Source organism: Hyaena hyaena, unplaced genomic scaffold (genome assembly GCF_003009895.1).
Source record: "Hyaena hyaena isolate Hyena2069 unplaced genomic scaffold, ASM300989v1 scaffold_30, whole genome shotgun sequence".
Lineage (NCBI taxonomy): Eukaryota > Metazoa > Chordata > Mammalia > Carnivora > Hyaenidae > Hyaena > Hyaena hyaena.
In genome coordinates this window covers 4358583-4377467 of record NW_024080662.1, presented here as the reverse complement: position 1 = coordinate 4377467, position 18885 = coordinate 4358583, and the positions used below count along the sequence as shown (strand labels likewise).

Sequence of the window (18885 nt, the reverse complement as noted above, 5' to 3'; positions counted from 1 at the left end):
CACAGAGCCTGACACGGAGCTTGATCTCACAAGCGTAGAGATCATGATCTGAGCCCAAGTCAGATGCTTAACTGCTGAGCCATGCAGGTGCCCCTCAGGAAATGCATTTCTGAGCAGGGTTCAGCATGTTCATGGTTCACTGGCTCCCGGGGAGTCTGGTGGGCACCTGTTCTGGTCTGTTCACGAGCAGAGTAGACGGCACTGAGGGTGCTGTTTGGGCCTTGTGTGCAGCAGGTGGGAGTAAATGGGCAGAAGGGCAGATCCTGTCCTCAGGGTCTCCCCTGGGCAGGTAACATGGGGGGCAGTGGGAATGAGGTGAACATGCATTGAAATCCAACTGTTGGGAGTGGATTATGGTCCTTGGAGCAGTGGTTTTCAAGCTGTGCTCTTAGCAGCTGATGCTACTTGTCCTTCAAACATTATGTGCAGAAACCCAATATAAATAAAATGGATCAGAGCCAAGTTTGAGGCCAGGGTGCAAGAAGGGGGCCCACAGTCCCTTAATCCCTCACCTTGTCTCACCTGGCCTCACCTTGCCTTGCCTCATCTCACCTCACCTCACCTTCCCTCATTTCCGAGGGGACACACCTTGCATTACACGTGACTGAAAGTAGGCTAGTGCTTGGCTGGAGTTGGATAGCGATCTTTTTTTAATTTTTTTCCTGACTGGATCTATTATTTTTTTCTAGTAAAAGTAATTTTCAAAACCGTAAACCAAGATGAAGATAATAATACTGTCCCATTGCTGTTTAATTTTTCTCTCAATATGGAGGCAGATTCAGGGGCTGAGAACATACACACATACATACATATGTATATATATATTCATTTGAAGTATTTTGATATTCTATTCTGAAAAACTTAAATATATAAAAAAATAGAGGGGCACCTGAGTGGCTTAGGCAGTTGAGTGTCCAGCTTCGGCTCAGGTCATGATCTCACGGTTCATGAGTTCGAGCCCCACCCCCAGCTCACAGCTGTCAGCCTGTCAAGTGCAGAGCCAGGTTTGGATCTTCTGTCTCCCTCTTTATGGCCCTCTCCCATGAATGAATGAATGAATGAATGAATGAATGATAGAGAACAGAGAACTCCCCTCAGTGTAACAATTGTCATTATCTTGGTCATATTTGCTTCATGTCTTTCCTTAAGCTAATGGATAAGAATTTTAAAAGATGTTCACAATAATAAGGTCTGCGAATATTTTTACCCAGTTCCCCTACCCCTCATGCACCCCCTGCCCCAGCTCATCTTGTGGACCAGTGTGATTTGAATTTGATTTGTGAAACCTACATGAGGGATACAAATTTGACTCAATGTGCAAGCATTCTTGGCATCCGTGTATTTTATTTTATATTCAGTAGTGATTTGGGCATGCCTCAACCCGAGCAAAGCAAAACATCCTAGAACATAGCTCCTGCCCTGGGCTTTGGTAGAAAATGGGAGTTCTTAGGGGGCTTGTCTGGAAAACCGAGGAAAATGGGCTGTGTGTGCTGTGCCTGCAAGGTTTGGGGGCAGGCACCTGGCAGTTGGAGAAAGGATAATAAAAAAGTATCAGATGAACTTGGATGTTTGGGGGGACGAGCCCTTCCATAGTGTGCTGGTCCCATTCTGGAGTCGGCAGAGTGCTTTATGCATGACGTTCCTGCAGACCTGGTGTCCTGGGGCCTCGGGGCCATGTCGTGCGAGTCACGGTCTTGGTGTGGCGTGGGGCCAGCCCGCCAGGGGCCAGCTCCAGTGTGAGCAAAGTTGTTACGCTGGTGGGTTATTCACTACCTGCCTTGCAGCTGGGAATGGGGGAGTGATCAGAGTTGAATTCCTTGTTTTCTCAGAGTACAAAAGCACATAAAAGGACCCAGGATTCTTACAAAAGAAAAAATAGCCCGTTGGGAGCCCCAGGAGATTAATTACCTGACACCTTGCCCATTTCCTGTCATACTGGCCCTTGTATTTGGAGTTTTCAGCTCTCTTTTTATTCATTCATCAAAAGGAAGTTAGAGTTGTATTCACTTTTGGGGGAAGTATGGCCCTACCCTACGTCCATTTCTATGTTAGCTATTTTGAAGTTCAAGAACACTGGAAAAGAAACTGTGGTTATAGGGTGGAGGTTTTGTGCTTAAATTTATCAACTTAGAGATTGGTTAATCAGTAACTTGTTAAAGTTTCTATAGCAAATGTGTTTTCAGGGAAGAAAATAAATTTTTGGAACCTTGGATTTAGGCTTAGAAATACAAGCCAGGTGATTTCTCACTAAGTTTAATTTTTAATAAAGATTTTAATGGGTCTTCCTAAACTAGGCAACAGCCTGATTCACCTAATGGGATAAATGGAATATAAATGAGTCTAAAGGAGCCCGCAGGTCCCGGTTATACGTAGAAATGCAAGATTTGTTTTCAAACGAGCAGCGTACTGAAGCAGGCAGATACGCCTTTTGAATTTTGAGATTGCTCTCAAAACAAAGTACGTTCATGAATTAGCATCACGATTCCCCAAATATGTGCTGACAAAGATGGTAATACCCACTTTCATACAATGTAATTCACCTGTTAATTACATGGATGGAGAGGAGAGGTGTACAGAAAACTTGAGGTTTCTTTTCATTAAAGTGACCCTGGGAAAGGTTGGGTGGCATTTCAGTAACTCCATTATTTCCAGAACGAATTGCTTCTTCCCTCACTTTACAAACTGGTGGAAAATACATGGGTTGGTAAATATTTTTGCGGTGTGATTGCTTTTCAAAATTGAATTGCAGGGCCAATGCATATGTTGGTGCTGGTACAGGGGGAATGTTTACAATGGCTGTGAGTGATTTTCCCTCCTCTTTGGCAGGAAATAACTACGTGTTTGCCAGATTACTACAAGTGGACCCAGTACCTCTTTGTTAAACTCTATGAGGCTGGACTGGCCTATCAAAAGGAGGTAAGTTAAAGTTAGCTGCATTTTCTCTTTCTCTTCTCTTCTCTGCTCTTCATTATTTATTTTGAGAGAGAGAACACAAGTGAGCAAGGGGCAAAGAAAGAGAGAGAGTCCAAGGAGGGGCAGAGAGAGGAAGAGAAAGAGAGAGAGAGAGGGAGAGAGAGAAACGGGGCTTGTGTTTTATCCAGTGTGGGACTTGAACTCACGGACTGTGAGATCATGACCTGAGCCGAAGTCAGATGCTTAACTAAGTTAGTGCTTATGAAGGGCCTGGGATGGTGCCTGGCACACAGCTGGTGCTCAATAAACACCTGCTTGAGCACACCTGCAGGGTCACCTGGCGTCATGGTTGATTTAAATTGGAAAAGTAGAAAGTAAAAAAAATCCTAAATCTTCCTGGCCAATTCTAAAGCAGCTCACCCATGCCAGGTATTAGGGAAGAATAGTGTAGCTTATTTTATGGATTTCATTTAGAAAGATAGTGTTCTTATTGCTGGTTGTGGACTGAAAGGCTTTTGGTGTATAATTTTTTTTTTTGCGTCCACTAATTTGTCATGATCTTAAGAAAAAAATCCTAAATAGAATACAAAAAATGCACACTGGGTATATTGTTTGAAGATCAGCGTTAGCCCCAATCCAAGGTCTCCTTTTATTGGGTAGCTATTTTCAAGTTGGCTTTAACACCTCAAATATCTTAATGTCAGGTGGTATTCCATTCCTAGGGTTTACCTCAAAATATAAGCTTTTGAAATTAACATCAGAAAGCTAATTGACTTTAGAAAGCCTGCACATAGCATACCCTGTAAAGCATATTTAGCCAAAAATAACCCGCATATTAATACCTTTTCTCTAATAGCATTGTCGTAACTTTTTTTTGAAATAGGAGATGGCCTTAACCCTTAAATTCAGTTCTGCTTAAAAAGCTGTACAAATGAACTTCCATGTAGGGAAAGTATTTCAGCAGAGTGTTGCGGTCTTTTGTTCTTGACTAACACCATCCATCAAAATGCTCATTTCCTCTGCAAAAGGAATCTCTTCTTGCTCTCGCCAAACAAAAATGTTTTCAGCCAAAAATATGAATATAAAGACCTCCACTTGGCAGCACATTAATTTCACCTCTCTGGTTTAAAAAAAAAAGTGTGGTGGATGCAGTTAGCAGGGAGGATTCTGTACTATGCTTGGGCATTCTGCGGAGTTGTGGAGGCCACCTCGTGTGTGGGTTTGCCTTTGTCCTCCTCTGAGATTTCAGAGGTGGCTGATGACAGTGCTGATGTTCGCGCCCCTCCCCCCCCCCCCCCCCCCGCTGGATTTGCTGTGTGGCCTCATGCTGGGGGAGCAGACTGAAGGAAACGATGCTTGCTGCGCAAGGAGGCAGCCTGTCCCACTCTGCCCCCTCGCTCTGCCCCCTCGTGGCTTTGGAAGGCGGTGATGGTAAATAACTGGTAGCCTTGGAAACCGTCCTCCCGGACGCCATCCAGGCCCAGGCCGTTTCTGGATGAAACGGAGCGAGATGGATTTTGAGAGTTCGACGTTTTCATGCGATCTATGTGGTGTTCCTTAATTACGCACAGTTTTGTCAGGGAAAAAAGCTAGTGGACCCTGAGAAAATCGATACCCTAAAACCTCCTTCTGGAGCCTGCAGCTGCCTGAGGGCACACTCTGGAAGGGTTTTTGGTGGTGTGAAAGCAGATCCTGAGGAGAAGGAAGCAAGGGAAATGACTGAGAGTAGCCAAGGGCCTGAGGAGTGATGTGTGGGCCAGCAGAGGAATGCGTGCTAATGGAGGATGTGATCCAGAAGGGACTGTGTGAAGGGTGAGGCCTGGTGGGGGGGGGGGGGGGGCAAAGGGGAGGAGGATCCCAGTAAAGGGAAGCAGGAGACTAGAAAGCAGGAGGCCCTCAACAGGAGGCACACTGGGTGGGAGTTAGACCACGCAGCTGCTGTGTCACAGGAGAAGGGATACATGAGAATTCGAGGTGAAATCACCCCAAGAATCTCCAGCGGAGCCCTCGGTTCCCACACCCCTGAGAACTCACGGGTCGAGAAGCAGAGGGGGGAGTGGGCAAAGCAAACGGGACCCCCACTATTACTGCACAGAGTCCATCCTTGTGAACATGGCTGATCGATGTTTATGCTCGTGTTGTGGTATGCATTTAAAAAAAATTTTTTTTAAGTTTATTTGAGAGAGAGATGGCACAAGTGCATGAGCAGCAGAGAGAGGGGGAGAGGGAGAATCCCAAGCAGGCTCCACCCTGCCAGTGCAGAGCCCTACCCTACGGGGGCTCACGCTCAAAAAACCACCAGATCGTGACCTGAGCCCCCCAGGTGCCCCGCGATGTGCATTTCTAAAAGACTTTCTGAAAGCTTCCCACAATCCAATTGCTCAAACACACAAACAAAAAATAGGAATTCTGGTATTTAACCCTTGATCAACTGGGGAAATTATCTTATTTGGAATGGTTGCTTCTGTGACATTGCCAGATAATTTAAGGGAAGCAGTGAGCAGAATCTACTAGAGTGCAGTGTGTTTGCGGGTGTGTTAATGATTTTGTGTGTTGATTTAATCACACTGATTTAAGGTTGATTTCAAAGTACAGGTATAGGCTGTGTTTTACAAATAAGGTAGTTAACAATAAAGGAGCACGGATTTGACTTTTAGTAGGTGCTAGCACACAGCAAGGTCAACCGGGAAAGGGAAGGAAATGACTATATATAGTCAAGGAGGTTGTCCAGATATGCTAGTAACTATAGCAAGACTGTGCTTGCCTACAAACCAAGGTGTCCATCAAGTAAATGTTTAAACCAGGAATACGGAGAAGAGAAGACCCCGGTTCCAGGGTAAGCTGTATGCTCTCTAGAGAGTGTTTAGAAGAATGGAGACCCCGGGGTGCCCAGGTGGCTCCCTCGGTTAAGCTTTTAACTTCGGCCCAGGTCATGATCTCACTGTGAGAGTTCGTGAGTTCGAGCGCCATGTCAGGCTCTGTGCTGACAGCACGGAGCCTGGAGCCCGCTTCAAGTTCTGTGTCTCCCTCCCTGTTCCTCCCCACTTGCACTCTGTCCTGTCTCTCTCTCTCAAAAATAAACAAATAAATAAAATTTAAAAACTTAATAAATAAATACTAAAAAGAGAAAAAAAGAATGGGGAGCCGAGGAAAGGGACTTGGGAAGCAGTTCCCGGGGGACTCACAAGCCTTCACCTTCTGCACGCCCAGGACCCCGGGACCCTGCATGTGGCCCACCCCCAGGTTAGCACCTGGTGGAAAGGCTGAGCCCGAGCCCTGCAAGTCTGTGCATGGGCCGGTCCTGGGAAGACGTGCGAATGGGTTCTCCCAGCTGAGGCATCTTCCATTTAAGATGCTGTTTCCTTTGGTGCTTTTGCTGTCCCACCCCCCCCAAGGCTTTCAATGGGGGACAAATTGGGTTTGTGTTTTGCTTTTATTTGTCTTTCATTCAACACCAGGGTTTTATGATAATGTGTAAGCCTCTTAAGAGCACATCTCCCTCATTGTATTTTGTAACCTAGAGCCTGAGAGATGCCAGGCGTGTGGGAAATGTTGATAAGAAAATTAAGTCCTGGTTTTTTTGCAGCCTGTGGTACTGTTTGCGTCTCCGTATCCTTGGAGGTTTGCTGGGGGCGGGAGGCAGAGGTGCTGCGTAAAGGGCTTTTTTCTTTTTTTAAGTAAAAAAAAATTTTTTTGAGTTTATTTATTTTGAGAGAGAGAGAAAGAGTGAGCAGTGGAGGGTCAGAGAGAGAGAGCAAGGAAAGGTCAGCGAGAGAGGGAGAATCCCAAGCAGGCTCTGCGGGCTTACATTGTGGAGCCTGCTTGGGATTCTCTCCTGATCTCTTGCTGCCCCTCCCCCTCAAAATAAATAAATAAACATTTAGGAAAAAAAAAAAGAATCGTTATTCTGCTGCTTTAGAATGAAATGTTCTGAATATATCTGAGTCCATTTGGTCCGGCGTGTCATTCAGAGCCATTGTTTCTTTATTGATTTTTTCGTTAGATGATCGTTAGATGATGCTGTAAGGGGGATGTTAAATCCCTCTGCTATTATTGTATTATTAGCAATTCCTTATGTTTGTTATTTTTTTAATTTTTATTTTTGAGAGCAAACGAGCAGGGCAGGGGCAGAGAGAGAGGGAGACAGACGATGTAAGCAGGCTCTGCGCTGTGAGCACGGAGCCCAGTGTGGGGCTCTGCTCCCCTGGGAGAGGGTCTCCCCGCGGTTTTGCCAGCTTGTGTGAGGAAAGCGGCCGCAGGGCCGCGCAGCAGTTTCGAGTTCATGTCAAAACAGCAGAAAGCCAGTACTCCTTCTTACTGCCCCAAGCAGCCTCAGTTACCCACTCCTGTGCCTAGAAACAGCACAGCGCGTAGCTGCCACCCATCCTTCTTGTGCCCCAGGGACCCTCAGACCGTGCTGTCACCCCTGGCGTTCCTCCGCGCTTCGCCACCTGAGCGCCTCTAAGCCAGGTACATCCCCCACTGTGACAGACTTCTCCAAGTTCAGATTTTGTGTTCCGCCGCTTAAAATCCTGGCGGTAGCCTCCGTAACCAGGCCCCCTCCCTCCTGCCATACCTGTAGCTTTGTCTCCCCCAGACCAACTCTCCACACCCCCTGCCTTCCAGAAGGTGGTCGCTTTTTTACTTGCAGACTGGCAGTTCTTGTTCTTGCAGACCTCCGATTGGTCTCTCGGGCGTTCAGAATGACACGATAACTATCTAGCTGCATTTGGGGACGAGACAGCCTTAGGGTCTCCCTCTTCTGCCGTCTCAGCTCCCGGGGTCCTGAGCGTGTTCTAGGATGAAAGCGTGGAGTAGTGCACGTGTTCTCTGTACAGATTGCCGGGGGCTCCCCTGCCCAGCAGTACTCCAAGGAGGTGTCCTCCAGTCTCAGAGCGGAGATACAGCGATACCGCGCTTGCCGACCTTCCCACACGCAGGCAACCTGAAAATGACCCTATTCAGGATGCTCACCAGATTCTACCGTTTTGTCTTATGGATTATAACAGGCCTTGGTTAACTGGGACCCAGTGGATCAGACGGTGCTTGCCAACGAGCAGGTGGATGAGCACGGCTGTTCGTGGCGTTCTGGAGCAAAGGTGGAACAGAAGTACCTCAGACAGTGGTTTATTAAGACAACTGCTTATGCAAAGGTGAGTGTCAGCCTGGAGGTGCCCCAGGAGCGCCCCATGTGTTGGGAGGCAGCACCAAGGCCTTCTGGGTATTACAGAGTCTCGCTTTTGAGGGTGGACTCTAGGAAGGTGTGGCCTGTGAGCCTCAGGACCACCCATTTAGAGGGCGATGGGTTTGGGTGCTTTAAGGGTAATTCCAGAATGGCCCCTGGAGGTCATCGTCAGCTGTTTTTTGCCGACCTTTCAACACAGTCATTGTGCTGCCACACAGGCCAAAAAACATTTGACTTTATTTGCGATTGTATCAGCAGTAAAGCTAGAAAGGAAAAAAAAAGGTATCTTCATTGGTATCATACTAGTAAAACCATCAGAAAGATAGAGTGATGTTTCAGAGGGTGCAGAGAAGACCATCTAGAAGGCATGACGAGATGGTCTCCAGGAGGCAAGGCCAGAATGAGGAGTAACTCAGCCAGGAGCCAAAGCTCTGATGCTCCCTCTGGCTGGATCCCTCGCTAGCACCATCACCTAGTGTGCTGGGTCTCTTGCTAGCACTGTCACCTGGCGTGCTGGGTCCCTCACTAGCACTGTCATCTGGCGTGAGCCAGGAGCCTCCGTTTTCTCATCATTGGACAGAGACGGTGGGGCCAAGTGGTCTTTAAGGTGCCTTCTGGCTCTTTATGTGTTCAGGGATTCAATTCAAAGCCAGCTATGGAAAGAGGGAGCTGGCTTATTAAATCACCAACAGCCTTGAGCCGCAGGACGCATTCCGGGCATGCCAGAATCACTCTGTGCAAGATCCCCTCCAAGCTTCCCAAGTCCCAGGATTCGGAGTTGAGGGTCACTCCCAGAAACTCCAGAGAGAAATGACTAGAACATATCAGGGACGTTTCCTGTGGCAATTTGTTCATCTCCATTTTTTAGCTTAAGACTGGACATAAACAGGACCTAAAAGACCTCTTAAAAGGCTGCTGACGGTGCACCATGGATGTCCCTCCCTGTGCTAGTTGTCGTAAGAAGGATAGTTCTCTCCGTCCCTAGTGGCCCGTGAGGTGCTCTTTTGGAGATAGGGTAGTGGGCTGAAGCGGACTTTGAGTGCGATCCAGTACTGTACTTTTTTTTTGTTTATTTGTTTATTTATTTTGGGGGGGAGGAGGAACAGAGAGAGAGGGAGAGAGAAAATTCCAAGCAGGCTCTGTGCTGCCTGCACAGAGCCCGATGCGGAGCTAGTCCCACAAACCATGAGATAATGACCTGAGCCGAAATCAAGAGTCGGATGCTTAACCGACTGAACCACCCCGGCGCTCCCCAGTACTATATTTCTTACATGCAAAGAAAGCACAAAGTTAAAAATAACCTCTGATCGCTGCAAAACTTAGCTGAATAAGAACCGCAACAGACCAACTCACAATACCAGTGCCATATGCATCTATGACCTCCAGTTTTCTCACTCAAAAGGCATCTTCAATGAGGCAGTTTTCCCATTGTAATTAATCCAGAATGTAGCAGAGAATAGCATATGGATTTGGAAAACTACCCATTAGAACGTGTTAACACAGAGCCTTGCTCCTTTTAAGCACATGGTAATATCGAGAGACTGAGAAAAACAAAGCTGAGGACGTTGCTGTCTATAACATGGCAGGCTGTGGGAGCCCTCGTCTACCCCACTGCATTCTTGGAAAGAAGGCAGGTCACCTCACGCCGACTCTGTACTAGGCATTGTGGGAAAGACCATCTAATTAGCTTTTTTTTTTTGACCACTGCCTCCTGTTGAAAATGTTATAATCTCACTGAGGGACATTATTCTTTCTATCGTCAGCTGTGAATTTTCAACTGTTCCACGGCAATTGTTAGTTACCATGGTGATTCACCTGGTTCCCGCTGAACTCCTGCACAGATTTATCGAGAAAGCTATCTTCGGAGGTCAGCACTTGGTGTGCCCTGAAAATTGGGAGAACGGGGCGTGGTGTGGGACTGGAGGGGGGAGCAGAAATCTGTGTGCACGGCAGGTCCTCTGCTGAGGGCTGCACATGCAGAAAGCAAGACTCCATGAGGCCTAAGTGAAAATGGTTATAATAAGATGGAGAGGAGACCAGAGATACTGGGGGCCTGCACAGTGCTCAGAGATCCTGGGGGTATGGCCTAGCCAGAAGTATGCAGTTGAGACCCCCAAAAGGCCCTATGTGAGAAGTATGGATGACCCCTAGAACCAAAGACAAAATCAGAGTAGACTCAACTTAATCCAAAATAAAAGTAAGGCTGACCGTTTCAAAAGGAATTTTCAGAACAAAACTCAGCACTTTTAGAGGGAGATCACATAATCCCGACTCCCTGTAGGGTTGGTTTTTTACTTGCATGTCCAACATTAAAAAAAAGGCTTGCAAAGAATCAGGAAATTCTGGCTCATAATCGAGTGGAAAAAAAGGGGGGAGGGGAGTAGGGGCAGCCCAGTAGAAATAGATTCAGAGATGACCCAGATGTTGGTATTAGGAGGGAAAGCCAGAGACATATGTTATATAAGTGGTCTGGGACTTAAAGGAAAAGATGGTCCTAATGAGTGAACAGATGGTGAATCTCAGAAGAGAAATGGAAACTATTTTATAAAAAAGAACTGGAAATCTAGAATGGTAAAGCATAATATCTGAAACGGAAAGTCACTGTTTGGGGTGCAGAGGGATGAGTGAGGGTTAAGCAAGGCCATAAAGCTGGAGGGGAGCTCTTTCAAAGGGAACAGCACATGTGGTGGCCCCAAAGCAGAAATGTATCTGATGATATTGAGAGGCTGGAAGAATGACAGTATAACTGGAACAGAGAGCCAGGAGGAGAGACTAACCAGGCCTGGAGAAGCTGGAGAGGTTTAGGGGTCACAGCAGGCAAGTCTTTTTAGGTCTTAAAGAGTTTGGACTTTCTCGTGGAGGCCACGGGAACCCCTAAGAAAGGGAGTGACATGGTCAAATTTGTGATTTTTATAAATTCACCGTGGAAAGATAGGTGTGGGTGCAGAGAGACCTGCTAAGAGGCCGTTACAACAGTCCACGCGTGTATAGCATAGGCCAGCTGGGAGCAGTGGGGAGAGGTGGGTAGGCTAGAAGAATATTCAGATGTGACATTTGTAGTACTTAATCACCTATTGGAGGAGATGGTGTCGTTGACAAGGGCCCTGTCCTGGACACTAAGCAGATGACTAAGCTACTGACTGTGGTAGGGAGTCTGGAAGAGACGTAGTCCTGACCCTTTGAGTCTGAGTGACCCTGAGACTGTTGAGTAGAGATGTACAAATAATAATAGGTGCTTCGGTAAGTGGGTTTGAAACTTCAGAGATGAGGGGCACCTGGGGGGCTCAGTCAGTTAAGCATCTGACTCTTGATGTCAACTCAGGTCATGATCTCACGGTTCGCGGGTTCGAGCCCTGCATCAGGCTCTGCACTAACAGTGTGCTCTCTCTCAAAAATAAATTTAATTAAAAAAAAAAAATCAAGGATCAAATGAGATAAGACATCTACCTTAAAACCTGGTATGATAGAAGTAGTGTTGAATCAGTAAGGAGGGTATGCTATATAGATAAGGATGAGGTATCAGACCAATTAGTAATGCTTTTAGCTGCAAATAACTGAAAACCCGAGTTAAGGGTGGCTTAAGCAGATGGGAGTTGATTTTTCCCACATTAAAAGACCCAAATTGCTGGGACCAAACTAGAATAGGGCTCTGAGTTGGCATCTTGCTGGTTCTCCCAGCCTTTTCCTTCCTGCCTTATCACCTCATGGTTGCAAGATGGCTGCTGCAGCTCCAGATGTCACATTTCCATTCATGACAGAGAAGCAGAAGGCGGCAGTGTGACTGTTTCTTTTACTTGGAAAGCAAGAGCTTTCACACATCCCCCCAACAAAATCCCACTGAGGTCTCTCAGCCCCAGTTATGTCACATGGCTACCCCCAGCTTCAAGGGAGGCTTCGGAAAACAGGCTCGGTCTTTTTAGCTTCTACAGTCAAGCTATTTGAGGGAAGGGGATGGCCAGGGGGTGCTGGGATGGTCAGTGAGCTGTGCCTGCTGCTGTGTCCTTTAGAGCTTTGTAGGTGCATCTGGTTTTGCTGCACTGGGGGCTGCCTCTGCCGTACACCTAGTGGTTTCCGTGGGGGCGCGGCTGTGAAGGGGCCCTCCTTTCATCCACGTAACTTCTAGATTGGGAAACGAACCCTGACACGCACATTAATGGGAACCCTGAAATGCAGAAGTCCTTTATGAAGGCCATTCTGTGATGTTATTGGGTTTTTCTTCCCTTCTCCTCTCCCCCCTCCCCAGACTTGTGAGGACTGTTTGCTCTGTGAACTGTTGAGAAAACTGGCAGAAGGGGTATCTCAGGCACGGGAACTAGTCTGGGCAGAGCTGTGTGGGCAGTATCTCAGGGGTGGTGGCGAGGTGGTGGGGGTTGAATTGCAGGCAGAAAGCAAAAGGGATTTGGGGTCCGATGGAGCAAATGCCTCAGCTCCTGACAGCGGGGTGACAGTTGGGAGCGGAGACAAATGGAGAGGCGGCTGCCTGTTGGAACTTGTCTAATCGATTTGTGGTTTGGATTTCTGCGGCCGCCTCCCGTCGCCCCAGACGCTGCCTCCCGCAGGCCCTCGGCCTCTGGGGCGCTGTTCATAGGCTCCTCTTCACACATCATCGTGCCCTGCTGGTGCTTAGTCAGCCAGCACCGCACTGCATTGGTGGGTTTATTTTCCAAGTTTCCAGGCGTTACCTGGCAGCTGCTAGAATATGGAGAAAGTCTGTGTGCCCCCTCCCATTTCCTACCTGTTTTTGTCCCCAATCTGATCAGTGCTCAGGCTCTTACATACACCATCTTCACCCTCACATCATTCAGGGGTCGGTGTGCCGCTCATCCCCATTTTACTGATGTGGAAACCGAGGCTCTCGCTGGCAGTAAGTAATGGCAGCAGGATTCAAACCCAGGTGCTTGAGGTCTTCACCCATAGTCTGTGCCGCTTCTCTGGGAGCGTGAATTCATTCGTTCTTTCCCCCAATATTACTGAGCGCCTGGCCAGACCTGGGCCAGGCACTAGCAGACAGTGTAGAGGCCAGTGCGGGGGACGTTCTGAGATGGAGCAGGCACAGCCCATTGGGATCACTGTGACAGTGCAGGAGAGCCCATTGGGGCCAGGAGGAGGAGCCCCAGGTTGGCCCTGCACTCCGGGAGGTGATGGAGGATGGGAAGTGCAAAATATCTGTCGGGGAACATTTTGTCGCCTTCCAGACGGGCAGGAAACTTCATGTCTCACAAGTATTTCCAAGTGGAATTTCTGCGGCGAGAAGCAACCGAGCAACAATGAGCCCTCGTGAAACCCAGGGGGAAGGGAGGAAATGGTCCCCCACCTCCCTGCCCCAGGAGCCCCCCCCATTTTCACCTGGGAGCTCGGGGTAAAGTGGAGGTGCCTTTACCAGAACATACTGTTCCCGTTTGAGCCTGCAGAGAGTGAAAATATGGTTTGGAGGGGCAAGGAGGTGAGGGAAGGGGGGTGGGGTTTACAACACGAGCTCTTTGGGGAGCAGGGAGGAGGCCTGAGCAGAAAGACCACCCCAGAGGGGAGCCAAGGTGCAAGCTCCAGTGTCCAGCATGTGGCACTGGGTGCTTAGGGGTCCCCTGCACCCTGGAATGGGGACCCTCGAGCACCCTTGTTCCAGTCCTGAGGCCTTGCGTTGCTTGTGAAAGCACTTGGCTGTCTTCTGGAAGGCGGGCCTGGCAGCTGGCTTTCTGCCCTCGGGTCCGCTGTCAGCTCCAGAACCGAGGCAGGGTGACGGGGGATGCCGGGACCCTCCGCGACACCCGTGTGTCCTCCCCGTGCTGCTCCTAAGTTCTGCGAAGGGACTGCTCCGTGAGGTCTGGCGACTGGGCTGCACCCTGCTCCCTGCACCCGAGAGGGACCCTCAGCTCCAGGGCTGCCTCCTTCCTGTGTGTGCGGCCTGGGCCTTCACGCGTTGGGTATAGATCCAGATTCGAGGTTGGCTGCGAAGTTTCTGGGAACCAAGGGGAACGAGTGAGAAAGATCTAACGAGCCGTCAGCCTTTCTGCAAGCCTATTGGGATAAAACGGTGTGAGGACACCGGCCAGGGACACATTTAATGATGATGCCGGAGTTTATCCACCGCCAAGGTTTCTCTGAAGAGCCCCGTGGTTTAAAGCTATTATTGCGTCCTCCCCGCCGTGCTCCTCCGTGGTCAGCCAGGCCTGGCCATGTGCCACTACCTCAGAAACAATGCTTCATCAGCTGCTGAGTGGTGGGGAGGAGTGGCCGAGCCGTGCAGGCTGTGGGCCCCGGAGCCCGGAGAGCACACCCCAACACCCTGAGCGCCAGCTTCCTGTGGGCATTCTCCCCCAGGCCCTGACTGTCTCTTCTGGAAACCGCAGACGCGGCTCCCGTCCCCAGGATCTGGTTTTGACACCCTGTCTCACAGAACTAATTAGTTGTTCAATCTGCTCCTTCTTACATAACGTCTCTTAACTTCTCTCTCTTCTCTGTATTCCCCGCCTCTCCACAGTCTTTCCTCTCCTAAGCCGTAAGGTGAACTCAAGCCCCCACCTTCCATGCTGTCCCCTCTATACTCCTCAGGGTGACTGTTGACCTTCTTACAGGGAGAGCCGCCCCCCAAGGCCCTCAGAAGTACTCCTGGGGGTGGGAGTGGGCAGGGCTCAGGGAGGTGGGGGAACAGAGCCAAAAGGAAGGCTGGAGGCTGGAGGCTGGAGGCTGGAGGCTGGCAGTTCCCCAGCGGCCCCTGGGCAAGCCTCATGCTGCCTGGTGTGGATCAGGAGACTTGTGTCCCCGCCACTGCCACAGCCGGGGTGACAGTGAGACTGCAGGGGGGTGGGGTGGCTGGCCGGCTCTGTGCGGGCCCCGGAAGGAACTTTTCTGCCTGGAAGGGCTCACCAGAGCCAGCACAGCGTGGGGTCCTGCCTCAGATTCATGAAGCCACAGTGTTTCTGGATTGTACGGAGAGGACACTGACAATTAGATTTCCTCCTGAACACAGGGCCTTTGTGTTCCCCCCCAGAAGGGCCCCCGTCGGTGCCTGGTCACATCTGCATGTGCCCTCCCTTAGCCCTGGGGCCTCGTGCCCACCCTGTGTCCCTCCTGTCCGAGACTGGAGGACAGCCATGCTTGCACAGCGTCTCCAAAGCACTTGTGAAGCAGACACACAGGCTCCTGGTCAGCACGCACGCTTGGCAAACCAGAAGCTTCCCTGTTTGTGTTGTTTTTTTGGGTTCTGTTTCTAAGATAGAAGGAATGATTGCCAAGGGAAAACGAGAGAAATAATATAGTTGATCCCCGAACAAGGCGGCAGTCAGGGGTGTGGACCCCTCCCCCATGCAGTTGGAAATTCACAGGTAACTTTTGAGTTCCTAAAAACTTAACTACTAATAGTTGACTGTAGACTGGAGGCCTAACAGATAACATAGACAGTAGATGAACACATATTTTGTATGTTGTCTGTATTACATACAATAGTCTTAACCATAAAGTAAGCCAGAGAAGAGAAAATGTTAAGTAGGAAAATAAAATCACAGGGAAGAGAAAGTACATTTTTATGGTACTGTACTGTACGGGCTAGTGCACTTCAAAGCCATGTTCAGGGGTCAGTTGTAATATACTTCTTAGATTATATTGACAGTGAAATAAATTGTAAATCTGATTTAGAAAAAATGAAGGCAGAACTGAGCCTGATGCATTGCTCTTAAACCCTGAGTGGGCTTTCTGTGCTTCTGGCCAGGTTCCTTTGGGATGTAAAGACCTCCTTCCTTCTTGAAGTGTTAGCCTGGACTCCCGGGGAGTAAAGAGATTTATTAGCACCTCATTGTGGGGGGTCCCTGGGTGTGGGGACTGGTGAGTTCACTGATGAACTCAGGGAGACATTTGCATTTTAAAGCCGGAAGACACTTGAGCAAAGAGTGCACAGAGTCCCCCACATTTAGCCCACGGTCTCCCATGCTTTTTAAATCCCTGCCCTGATCTGAAAAACATAAACGCCAACAAAAAAGCCTCATGATTTTGAAATTACAAAATCAATATGATACTTAAAGACAAATGAAAGGGATCAGGCATTGCTTTCTCTTAAGCACCATACATCGTGTCTTCCTCCTGCTCCCTAAGGGGACTCATGGCTGGCTCAAGGTGTCCTGGAAAATTACAGACCCGGCCCACTCTTCATTTTATAACTGAGGCCCCCAAGCCCGAGAAAGCCAGGTCTCAACTTGAGTCTCCTGCGACCCAGGTCTGCGTGCTTTCCACCGGCTCTTGAGCCCCGGTTCCGGAGCAGTAAGGCTTTTCCAAGCACCCCGTACAGAAGGAGGGCATGTGTTGTGGGAAAGCCGGCCGTGAGCACAGTAGGAACTGTAATAGGTACGGGGGAGGGCACAGATGGCACAGGTGACTGAAAGCGCCGTGGTCGGCGGTTTTCTAGTTCTTACTGGAAGGGGCTTGCTGGCCTCTGAGCTGAAGCTGTGCCTTTTGTGTCATCATCTCTGCTCCAGCATCCTGTCCATACCCTGGACCTTCTAAGCCCAGCTGCTGGGAGGACACTGATTCGTGGCTGCCGTGTTCTGAAGGAAGCGGGCTTTAGCAGACACATCCGTGGTCATACGATATTGTTGTGTTATTCAAAATAAAGGCCCCTCTTATAGAAAGAGACAGTTTCCCACAGTATCCTTCCCTTTCTCTTTATGTCTTGTTTACTATTCCAGGGTGGCTAATTTTGAGCGTCAGATTTGCTCGAAATAAAGATTTAATCCTGTCTAGGGCTGTAATAAGTTGTAAACTCTGATAAATTGCAAACTCTGATAGTTAAAAGAATTTTTTTTTAATCTTTATTTTTGAGAGAGAGAGACAGGCAGAGCGTGAGCAGAGGAGGGGCAGAGAGAGAGGGAGACACAGAATCTGAAGCAGGCCCCGGGCTCTGAACTGTCAGCACAGAGCCCGACATGGGGTTCTAAATCACAGACTGTGAGATCATGACCTGAGCCGAAGTTGGACGCTCAACTGACTGAGCCACCCAGGCACCCCGACAAACTCTAATAGTTTAGAAAGAGTTTATTAATGACGTGATCTTAACCATCTGAAAATCTATGCAGGAGAGCCCATACCCATACTATGTTTTTTCAGTTGTAACGTGCAATCGGCATTACGTTTTTTGCTCAGCTAAAGAAAAATGGTGTCAGAGGCACCACTGGTTGTAAGATACGTGCCAGCTTTGGAGTTTGTGGGGGAAAATGAGCATCTTTGAATTAGTGGAAGACAGGGTATAAGTGGGTTAGAAGGATATGAAATAAAATATTAATAGTTACCTCCCTGGGTATTTATATTGATTGTGGGAAACTGATATTTTTCTTCATCTGTCTCCATATTTTCCATAATGACTGTTATCATTTTGGTAACCATAAAACAAAACAGCCTGATAGCAGGGTTATGTCAGCATTTATTTACATATCTTCTGTAGACCTGAGTGCCTTGGAAGGGATGGTCTTATGTTTCTGCAAGTTTTTAATTTATAGGCAGGCTTCCAACTTGAAGGTAATTGAATGGAATATTCCCTGGGATGGCTGTCCCCATTCCCCCCCCCCCACACACACACACTCCCATTAGACCAGTTAAAAGCTTTCAGTATTGCTCCCTAGACTCTGCTTTCCCGGAACAAAACCACCTTTTTAGGCAAGGATAGCCTAGAGCCGCAGATTGGACTGAGTACATGGTGTAGATGTTTCACTGCTTGTACCCCATCCTGTGGGGTACAAGACTGCCTCTCTTTTGGCCCGTCAGCCCAGGGGCAGTGAGGTCACCCGAGTGAAAATCAGAAGCAGCCTCATCCAGACAGGTGACTGCCATTGGGAAAGTTTGTCCTCCGTTATCTGCATTCTTAGGGGCATGGTGGTGACATTTCAGAACCCGTAGTTACCACTCCTTGAAAGTTCGTGGGATTAGAACTGCTTCGCTCTCAGAAAAGTGGATTGCTTGGGTCTGAAGCAGGAAAAGAGACTGACTGCTAGGTGTGGCCTGAGTTAACGTGAGGATACGTGGGTAAGAAGAGATTAGCCACATTGGCTGCCACCACACGAACTGATTTCCTTCCCCATGTCCTTTCCCACGTGGCATGCGTGTGGGGCCATGCCTGGTGATGGTACCCAGAAAGCATCCCTTTTCAGCCACTTGGAAGCTATTTAGTAGCGTTTGGGGTGTCCCCTCTCTTTCACTTGGCTTTGAGATACACCCGTGACGTATGCGTGGGCTGCTCAGGGTCTCTTTGCCTTTGACCCCCGCGGCCCCAGGAATGCACACCTTGTTGGTGAGTCAGGCACCATCATGCATCAGCAGATGTCTTGCTCAGAGACCATCATTTCCCTTCTGGGTTAGCACCACCTTCGCTGGAATTGAGACTCTTGGAGAGCAAAGCTGTATTTGCAAATAAATGTTTTACCTTGAGATGCCATGACAAATGGATTTTGCCAGAAATACATATTGTATTTCAGAAGAGAGGTTGAAATACAGCTATCAGAGGGAGGTGATCAAGGTACCTATTATGCCAAATGAGCTTTATATATATATATATGTATTTTAAAAAGTTTACTTATTTGAAAGAGAGAGAAAGCGTGAGTTGAGGAGGGACAGAGAGAATCCCACGGGGCTCGATCCCACAAAAGGTGAGATCATGACCTAAGCCGAAATCAAGAGTCCGTTTTTTTTTTTTTTTTTTTTTAATTTTCAATGTTCACTTATTTTGAGGGAGAGAGACAGAGTGTGAGGAGGGAAGGGGCAGAGAGAGAGGGAGATACAGAATCCAAATTAGACTCCAGCTCTGAGCT

The 18885-nt window shown here is 48.5% G+C and overlaps 1 protein-coding gene across 3 annotated transcripts in view; it reads left to right on the top strand.

The window, feature by feature from the left end:
• Positions 1 to 18885, top strand: part of LARS2 (leucyl-tRNA synthetase 2, mitochondrial) — a 235356-nt gene that overhangs the window by 139704 nt on the left and 76767 nt on the right. For all 3 annotated transcript variants that reach the window (XM_039228048.1, XM_039228051.1, XM_039228050.1), the window contains 2 exons: positions 2827 to 2916; positions 7923 to 8066. In XM_039228048.1, coding sequence (XP_039083979.1) covers positions 2827 to 2916; positions 7923 to 8066 — 234 coding nt within the window. The remainder of the gene's footprint in view (positions 1 to 2826; positions 2917 to 7922; positions 8067 to 18885) is intronic.